Source organism: Thunnus thynnus, chromosome 14 (assembly GCF_963924715.1).
Source record: "Thunnus thynnus chromosome 14, fThuThy2.1, whole genome shotgun sequence".
Taxonomy (NCBI): Eukaryota; Metazoa; Chordata; class Actinopteri; order Scombriformes; family Scombridae; genus Thunnus; species Thunnus thynnus.
Window position 1 is genome coordinate 4,686,042 of NC_089530.1, and position 10,071 is coordinate 4,696,112.

The following is a 10,071-nucleotide window of genomic DNA, read 5'->3' on the forward strand; positions in this document are numbered from 1 at the left end:
TAGCAATAGCCGTAAGACACTGCACAGTAGGTCTGTTACATAATTTTTCACAAATCTACTATAGATAACAAAATAAACACAAGGCTCCTGTATATCCCAGTTGTTGTAATGTAACCTTGTTACATCCAATACATGCTATTTGAACAGTGAATGGTGCTGAAATTAAGTCTAATAAACCTACCAGAAATTAAAGTTTAATGTGTGAATTGCACAATTTCAGCCTGTTTGACCAGAACAGATTAGTTCCTCACAAACACTGAAATACCCCTCAGATACATTTCTTAACAGTGTATAAATCTATTTTATATTTCATTCTTAAATTAATGAAAAGTAATAAATAAAACATAAAGACCTGCCAACAAACATTTGCTCCTGTTTGAACCCACTGCTGCTGTCACGTGTTGCATTTGATTTTGAAAACGTCATGGTAACTACATATCGGAAGTGCTGCGAATTATTGTCAACTTCACCAGTCCTCCGTGACAGTCGGTAAGGTTCCTCGGTTGTTTCTTATTATATTCGGTGTGTTAGCGGTATAATGTGGACATGAGAAGGTTAGTTGTAATGTTAATGTCGCCTATATTAAGCCTGCGATAGCCAAGAAAAACAAATAGCGTCCGTTACGCTGAATGCAAATAGGCCAATCTGCTCATTTTCATAGAGTTGGGTTGTACCGCTATATGAATGTATTTATTCATATGCAGTCAGTAGGTTGTACACACAGCCTGCGCCGTTGTGTTCAGTGACAGCAATGTTAGTTCAGTGTTAGTTTAGTGTCAGTTTAGTGTTAGTTTGGTTGCCTGCAGCTTTCCGTCATGTCGCAGCATGGCGGCGCTGCTTCTTGACTTGAGTCTTTCCTGATTTCTACTTCAGCGCACACACAGCTCATCAAGTGGCTTTGGTTTAAGTTTCAAATATGTAACACACCTGTTTTAATATGATGTTAGGCTATAACTTTATTTCTTTCACTCCCTGACGAAACATATTGTTAAACAGCGGATATTTAAAGAGACTTAAGATTTCATTTTGTCATTCAAGGAAGCTTGACCTGCAGTATCCTTGTAGAGAACAATAAAAGAGCGAGTTATTTACTTTGATGTCTCATACATTCATTAATAGGTCATAAAATAAAACTGGATTGATGATGACTTTTATCTCTAGAGCTTACATGTAAAGCAAAGTGTTGATTTATGATTTTATGATTTAGGCTAAATTCCATGTTTGATAACATTTGTGCAGATGCAATAAACAATAATTTTCATTTCTAATATAATTAATGAATCAGCGGAACCAGTGGTCTATAGAATAGTGCAGAAAATAATGAAAACTTCTCATCACTATTTTCTAGAGCCCATGGTGGAGTCTTCAAATGTGACCTTTATTCCAAAATTCAAAAATATTCAGTTTACTTTCATAAAAAGCTCAGAAAGAAGAAAATATTCACAAGTGAGAGATGCTTCTTTTTTTTGTTGCATTTTTGCTCAAAAAGGAGCATTTGATTAATCAATTATCAAAACAGTTGCAGCCTTAGTCTTCTGTTGATCAACTTATCAATTAATCAACTATAGTTGACATTATGTATTTTTATATTTTTTATTTATTATATATTTAATATATGTCTTTCATATTAATGTTCACCCAGTTGTTATAGAAGAAGAAAAACACATTTCAAAGTGGTTTACATAATGCATTAAACTTTAAAAAGGAAATAGAGAACTAAATATCATAATGTAAAATAAAACATTCAAAAACATTTTTAAAAAATCAATAAGATAAAAACAAATAATCAAATACTGCATAGGTAAAGAAGTGCATGGTCGACAAAGATGAGCACTTAAGCTTCAGTCAGAGGTGTTTGAGAAGTGTGACACTGAAATTAAAGCTTGATTTTTCTACATTTAAGGTTGAGAAACACCACAGTGTTTACAATTAAAGATTTGAAAATATGTCATGCAGAAAGCACAGGAAGTGAAACTCACATCATGCTGGAACTGTCTGTTATGATACGGCACGTGTAAACCCACATCCTGTTTATCTCTCCTCAGTTCGTTCTCAGGTGATTGACATGTTGCCTGTGCTGGTGATTCATGGAGGGGCGGGTCATATCCCAAAGGAGCGATCAGAGATGTCCACTGCAGGGGTGTGTGCAGCTGCCCGAGCAGGGTACGCCGTCTTCCAGGGAGGGGGCAGCAGCATGGACGCTGTGGTGGAGGCTGTGACCCAGCTGGAGAACAACCCCTCCTTCAATGCAGGTACTGTGATGTAAAAACACACTATGTAATTAGTAGCATCCTATTGTGCCCGCTGGTTCATGACCTACCGGAACCCTTGAATAGAAAAGAGCCATCGTTAATAAAACTAGTAACAACTGTGCTTTTCCTACTATGACAAGTCAAAATGTCTGCTGTGTAAAAGGCCTGCTGTCTGTCAGTCTGTTCACCACTTTCTCATAACTCAAGCAAGCATTTTGACACAATTGTAACTAATTACAGTGTTAATTGCTGCATTACACTGCCTGAATGGAGCCATCATTAATGCTGTAAGTTACACCTGTGTTTTTCCTGCTATGACAAGATAAAATGCCTACAGTGAAAAAGATCTGTGGATCTGATTCTTTTAGAAACAGTAAAGAAACTCGAGAGCTCTGATGCTAGCAACGTTTACAGGATCAGTGGGGAACTGTCAGACTCTCCAGGACCTCACAGAGGGTGTAAGATGAATGGAAGACCATTAGTGGCTAAACGTTGTCATGTTCATGTAGAATAAAAGAAGAACTGGGTGATAGCAGTGTACAGGAATTTTTTTGTCTTTTTAAAAAGGATTCTTAAGACTTCTTTTTTTTAAAATTATAATCTCAAAACCATTAACCATTCAATGTAAATGGTTAAAGTCAAATTTATTTTCAGGGTGTGGATCAGTGCTGAATGTCAAAGGAGAGGTGGAGATGGATGCCATTGTGATGGAAGGGAAAACACTGGCTAGTGGTGCCGTCTCTGCTGTTCGCAACATAGCAAACCCCGTTCAGCTAGCAAGACTGGTCATGGACAAGGTATGTACACCTGTATATATAGTGTAGTACAAGTATATAAGGCATAGATATTATGCAAATACTATGTGCAACTATGTATGTTGATACATTTAGACTCAAGTGTTAACAGCACACTGTATTATTGTGTGCAAGAATTAAGCTCTTCTTTTAATGCCTACATTCTGCAGACACTGTATGCATGATGCCACCATGAACATTCAAATACACTCACAGCTGTTGATCTACATAGCTGCTAAATTGAGATAAATGCAGATTCACATCTCTTTGCTAATGACAGATTATTTGCAGGTTTCAGTACAAACTTGATGAAATGTGCCAAAAGAACCAAAATAACATGTAATGTAGCTTGAAGAAAGAAAGTATGAACCATGATTATGACTGTAATCTGGTTTGGACATTAGCCTCAAAACACTCCTGCTTTCCAAGTATAAATCTGTTTTGTAATAATTTATAGATGTGTTTTATGGATGTGAACTTTGATCTCTGTTTTAGACCAGTCATGCCTTTCTGACAGCGGAGGGTGCCAATCACTTTGCCCGGGTCATGGGTGTCCCTGAGGTGCCCCAAGAGTCCCTCATCACTGAGTACTCCCGCATGCGCTGGAAAAAGAACCTGGCACCGGATGCCAACCCTGTGGAGTGCCAAATGTGAGACATGACATCACATGATAATATTTTTGTTATTCCTCCATGCCTTTTTTTGCTGTATATTATGTTCCAAACACTTGCGCATTCTCCTCAACATAACTAAATACACTACTGTACCTCCTTGCCGTGCTATTGGCTCCTCATAGCTCCCGAGCTCCGTCTGAAGTATTTATTTTCAAAGGAAGGATTTTTAGCACCCGCTGAGCTCACAGGTCAACAGCAGCAAAGTGGATTATGCTGCCTGCAGGAGTGATATGAGAAGTCTCTTTGTTTTAATATACTTTATTGCAAGAGTGCACAAGTTAAATGTCCATTGCTTAGATTGCATAATTTCTGCATTTTTTGCATATTTATACTTTTGCTTCAAGAAAAGAAAGAAAGAAATGAAAATTATATAGAGGAAAAAATGTCACATGCATAATTACATGAATATAAAAAAATGGAAATACTGATGTTGCAGAGATATTACCACAAAGCAAACTGATGATAATAGTACATTCATTCATTAAAGTAACGGCTCCAATTAGTCTGCACTGTAACGTATTAAAGAATCTTGTATATACTTTCCATGAAAACTCCCTTCAATATTTGGAGTTTGTTGTTTTAAAAATTGCTTCATGCACATTTGACTTCATTGGATCCTGTGTTTCCTTCAGTTCAGTTTTTCTACAATTCTATAGATTTTTATATTGATTAATAGTTTATAATCATAAAAATACTACCAAAATTGTGCTCTCTTTTTCGGGAAATTGTGAAGGAAGTTTCTAAGTTGAAAATATTTGTGGAAGTATTGGTTTGGGAACATGTTATTTATTTAGATTAGTTTACTTTAGATTAATATGAAGTAATTCATAAATCAATGTGATGTTCCTTCATGTTTTGTTGCGTAGGGGGAAGATGGGCACGGTTGGAGCCGTGGCAGTTGACAGTGAAGGAAATGTAGCCTGTGCAACCTCTACTGGTGGGATTCTGAACAAGATGGAAGGACGAGTGGGCGACACCCCCTGCATAGGTCAGTTCTCACATCTGTAGTGTGTAGTTACACATATTTGAAAAAATGAAAGATGTTGTCTGATAGAGAGCTAGACTCATTGGCTTTAAAGTGTGAAGGTTGTAAAGGTTTTTGTCAGATTGTTTCCTTGTCTTCAGTTATCTGTTTAGACTTTGACCAGTACATCAGGTGTCTGGTTATTTAGTAAACAAAGGCAGTTTGGTTAATAGTTGGCTATGTGATTTCTAACAACATATCGTACAACAGAGCTGACATGTTGCCTGTTGCATGTTAATATATTTGTATTTGTATTTGCATATTTGTGTTGAATTTTGTAAAAATTGCATTACGTTCAGTCAAAGTTGAGGGCTTCACATTGACAACAAGTGTAATACTCACCAACTTACTGTGTCAGAGGTGAACAGCACTGACTGGCTCATACTAATAACACAATGCTGCATGACAAATATGCCAGAACCTAAAGTGTCATTTGAGAAGATATTTACTGTATGTACATGCTGGTGTGACAGAGGTTAAATCATCTCAGGGTTGTTTCACACTGAGCACTGATTGGATTTTGACTGTGTCAGTCATGTTTAACTCCAGACCCTGAAATGAGCAACAAATTGTTAAAGTTGTACCAACAAAGTCAATGAAGCCAAAACTTCAAATCAGAATGAAATTAGTCATTGTTTTAATAAGATACAAACTCACAGAACATTGAGACCAAACATTTAATAACTCAGGTAACTTAAACCAACAACAGTGAACATAGTGGAGCATTTATCAGCTAAACAGCTGATATTTATCTCAGGAGGACTAAAAACAGAGCTAAAAAGAGAGTGAATGCTGGACTAACATTCATCAGGTGGACAGAAACAGGCCTTCAAATAAATATTAATGTTACTCTGTGTCTGCTGGATGTGTCTCTAAATAGGTGACTGTTAGCTAACAGTCGTCCTAACAAATTTATGTTGTGTTTGCAGCTTGTTGCACTGCCCCCACATGGCCAGTTAATATAATGACTACTACTTGAAGATCACAGTCTTTATTATTCATTTACTAGCTTACTTGTTTTGGCCACATCAGCCTGAAAGTCACATTTAGCAATACAACTGCAGAATAAAGCAGTTCAAAAATACAGTGAGTGAATTTCAAACTGGCTTTACATCAAATGTTAAAGAAGGAGGTGGATTTCTTTTCAAATTGTAGCTCATCAAGTGTGTGCCAGAGTGTCAGAGTAATGTTCTGCTTGGTGTGTGTCAGGATGCGGAGGATATGCTGACAACCAGGTTGGAGCCGTGTCAACTACAGGCCACGGAGAAGCCATCATGAAGGTTACTCTTGCCAGACACATCCTGTTCCTCATGGAGCAAGGTAACACACACACACACACAGAAACATTTCTGCAGTGAATATAGATAATGCTTGCATGTAAATCATGCAGAGATTGGGGGATAGGTTCAGTTCTTGTTAGAATAAATGACACAATAAGGAAAACTCTCCCCCTCAGCCATTATGAACATGGCTGGTACCAGCTGTGACTTAAACACACTCATTTACATTTACTCTAATTTAGAAGTGGGTCCTTCTTCAGTGAGTGCACCAAAAAAGTGGCCACTGAAGTTGGAGTTCATACTGTACTGCATGTATACAGTGGGAAAAGAAAAATCTCCATTCACACAGAAGGTGTTTCATCCCATTTTATGACCTAATTTCCTCTCTTTTGTGCTCTCAGGTCAGTCAGCAGAGGCAGCCAGCGACTTGGGTCTGGCCTACATGAAGTCCCGAGTGGGGGGCCTGGGCGGGGTAGTGACAGTGGATCCCAAGGGCCACTGGGCCGCTCGCTTCTCCAGTCTGCAAATGTCCTGGGCTGCAGCCCAGAAAGACACCCTGCACTATGGCCTGCACGCTGGGGAACACTTCACCCAGAGCATCACTGACCCTCGCTGACAGAGCACGCAACCCTCATGAAAATACGAGTAAATAATAATACATGGTCTGCATAACCCAGGAGAGGATACGTGCAAGGACAACAGTGAGAATTATTTTTTTATTATGTAATTTCTTATTGACTGCAAGATGGAACTCATTAAGAGACCAACCAAAAGTCTTTACTGATTAGACCCCATCATTAAAATATCTACAGTGTTAAGGCAGTGTGTGATTTCCCATGATCCTCCGGCTTCCAGATGTTCTCCGGAAACTGACGAGACTTGCTGTTGAAGTAAGATCTTTGTCTGAAACCACATGAATTTCAGCTGGAACAGGATTTATTTCCACAAGAGCTCACTGATCTGGACCTGGAGTTGAGTTTCACTCTGGAGACAAGCTGTCATGCACACAGGAGGTGGATAATCCAACTCCATAGTCTAAACAATCTGCATGATATGAGAGATGATGGTGCAACATCAAACCAATTTTTTTTTTAATCACACATCAGCAAATCAGCTAACAAGTTTTTGTCTCCAGAACAAAAGTTTGATTAGTTAAAAAAATAAACCATATTTGCCGCAGCTTAAAATGTGGGCCCAACATAAGAATCTTTATATCTTTAGAATCTTATCTTACTTTTTTTCCTATAGTTGGTTTCAAACATAGACTGTATAAAAATAATGAAAGTAGCCACTCTGATGTCACCCATTGGTTTGTGGACTTCTGTTTTGAAGCCTCGACTTTGGCATTTTGACCATCACCATCTTGTTTTTTTGGAGCCACAAGTGATGAGAAGTAAATATTTTTGGACGAGAGCGTGGAGCTGGGGAGGAGCTCCCGAGGGTCCAACTACAGCACCCATGGATGTATTATAAGAGCTGGATAGGCCTCCACAGCTCAGACTTGCACCCAATTTTTTTCTAGTGGTCACTCGCAGTATTGCAGCAAAAAATCCCCCAGCCCCTCAAAAAGCATTTTCCCTATAGACCACCAAAAAAAGAGATGTCTGTAAAACTGTTGACAGGACCCCTCGAACTGCAAACAAGGTCAAATATGACTCTTTCTATTATGAATTTTTGATGAGGTTTTATATTTGTAAAACTTTACTTGAGCTGAGAAAAGTGATTTAAAAATATGTGACGTCACCATAGTGTAAAGTCTATGGGCCAAGTGGGAACTCGGGGGCGGGGCCAGTAGGGGAAACACTACTGTGCATATTCAGTGGGCCGCACAACACGGAAGTAAACTCGGAAGCTAGAAACTTTTTTAAAAATGGCACCTATTCAGTCCTATAGAAATTGCTCGGCTGGCAGCGCATACGCCAAATACAATTTCCAGCTCATTCACTGGAAAGTTTTACAAATATAAAACCTCCATGGATCAAAAGTTCATAATAGAAAGAGTCACAATTGATGTTGTTTGCAGTTTGAGGTGTCCTGTCAACAGTTTTACAGATGTCTCTTTTACAATGGTGGTCTATGGGGAAAATGCTTTTTGGGCCGCAGGGGGATTTCTCGCTGCAATGCCACAAGTGGCCACTGGGAAAAATTGGCGCCCTATCCAGCTCTTATTATACATCCATGTAATACATCCATGACAGCACCTTATGCCCCGCCATGGTAGCGACTTGTCAATCAAAACGTAGCCACGCCCTAAAGCATACCCAGCTTTATCATCTATTTTACTCTAAATGGGACCATAATTTACAAAATGAACATCATGCTGTATTGAAGAAGACTTGAAACAAGCAACTGACACCATAAACTCCTTAGGAAAGTGTTCACTGAGGAGATGAGGTCAGACGTAGGGTCATTTTGGCCCCCTGATGGCCATTATAGAGAATGCATGTTTAAGGCACTTCTGCATTGTCTTCACATTTCAGACCTGCTTAGTTTCAAACTTCACCGAAGTTGTTATCCCACTATCACACACATACACTATCCTCATATATGCAAATTTAAAGCAGTATTGATCTGATCTGTACTGGATTAGTTGGCAGACAGGGGACATGTTGTAGATGATGTAGTAAATTCAATTGTTCGTGAAATTTAGAATTTTGTACTAAAATAAATGAATAAAAAATTTACTGGGCAAATAACTACATAATATTCTTGTTTTTTTCAAAATCTTAACAATTCAACAGTTTGAATAATGGATGGAAAACCAGAAATGTTTAAATACTGCCGAGTCTTCCTGCTGTGTTCACGTACTTTACTACTCAATGAACACTAACACTGTTTTGATTTAGATTTTCACCTCCTCATCCTGTGTAATCATATAAATGTATTGAGAGCTACTGGTTTGAATCTGTGTGTTGAAACAGTAAGTCCCTGTGATTTTTCTGTGGTTGTAGTGGGAATTTAGATATGCTTAAAATGAAGCACTGATCTCACTGCAAAGTTTGAACAGTGGCCAGTATTTCTGCCGTGCTGCTGACCCGATGATGATTGTTAATGGTGAAGCATTTTGTTAGAAAAACACTGATGATGACAAAAAATGCCTTTAATCCCTGACCATTGTGTGTCTCATGCTTCATTTACTCAGAAAGTCTGTGTGTTGAAGTGCACTGATGTGTATTATAGTGTATACTATATGTGTTACCCCATTGGATCCACTAGATGGTGCTGTTTTAATACATATTAACAGTGAAACAGCCAGCAAACACAAGTTACATGACTTCCGTCAGATGCATTTTCTCTGTCAGTGATGCTGACTCAGCTGCACCTTCTCCACCTGAATCCACACAACAGCCAGTAAAAGAAGACATATTTCTTCTTCTTTGGTTGTGTAAACAGACAGTCATTGGCACTGGAACTGTTGGTTCAACTACAGTACCTGGATGAAAAGAGTCATTTCCAGGGTTAAACAGGGCAGATCTTTAGGGTCGGGGATCTAATGAGTGTCTTTGATAGCAGTCCCAAACAGTCCTTAAGCCCAAACCTGCACAAGTGCAGTTTATTGACAGTTAGCTGGATCATGACCAAGATGTTTTAGGGTGAACCCCAAACATGAACTCATTTTCAGATATAAATGTTTCACTTTCTTAGATATTTTATTAAAGAAAGTTGATACAATTACTATTTTAGATGAGAACATGCAGGTTATTGATAAATCATTATGATCCATTGGTGTAATTATCACTTTAATTTATATAATGAAGTGTTATTTATACTTATAAATGGTAAAATATACAACTAAATGAAAGTGTGTACATCAAAAAGGAATCAATCTAAATTTAGTTAGATACTATAAGAAAAAAGACATAAACTCAACTAAAGGATTCTGACTGTTCAGACCAATGGAGCTAGAACATACCGCATTTAATATGACATTTAAAACACTGAAACTGTGCTTCAAATGAAGTCCATGACCTCAGTGAATGTACCTGGACATGAGATTTGTATTTGTAGACTTTCTATCTCCATGCTGCAATAAATATGTATGGAGTA

The 10,071-nt window shown here is 38.1% G+C and overlaps 2 protein-coding genes across 3 annotated transcripts in view; one reads left to right on the forward strand and one right to left on the reverse strand.

Moving 5' to 3' along the window:
- The window catches only part of LOC137196633 (regulating synaptic membrane exocytosis protein 1-like), a 275,917-nt gene that overhangs the window by 104,249 nt on the left and 161,597 nt on the right, over positions 1–10,071 (reverse strand). The gene's annotated exons all lie outside the window — the stretch shown is intronic.
- Positions 411–8,720, forward strand: asrgl1 (asparaginase and isoaspartyl peptidase 1). Of its 2 annotated transcripts, none has more exons than XM_067609394.1 (7): positions 411–489; positions 2,046–2,252; positions 2,907–3,049; positions 3,542–3,696; positions 4,587–4,708; positions 5,954–6,064; positions 6,426–8,720. In XM_067609394.1, exons 2-7 carry the CDS (start codon positions 2,066–2,068, stop codon positions 6,638–6,640), a joined length of 933 nt encoding a protein of 310 aa, XP_067465495.1. In that variant the 5' UTR covers positions 411–489; positions 2,046–2,065; the 3' UTR covers positions 6,641–8,720. The 2 variants fall into 2 exon arrangements, with proteins under 2 accessions (XP_067465495.1, XP_067465496.1); XM_067609395.1 differs by lacking the exon at positions 411–489 and adding an exon at positions 531–554.

Bases quoted from the DNA above. Each gene is read 5' to 3' on its own strand.
- asrgl1 (XM_067609394.1), top strand. From the start codon at position 2,066: ATGTTGCCTGTGCTGGTGATTCATGGAGGGGCGGGTCATATCCCAAAG. The intron at 2,253-2,906 runs GTACTGTGATGT...ATTTATTTTCAG, and splicing joins CAACCCCTCCTTCAATGCAG to GGTGTGGATCAGTGCTGAAT. The intron at 6,065-6,425 runs GTAACACACACA...TTGTGCTCTCAG, and splicing joins CCTGTTCCTCATGGAGCAAG to GTCAGTCAGCAGAGGCAGCC.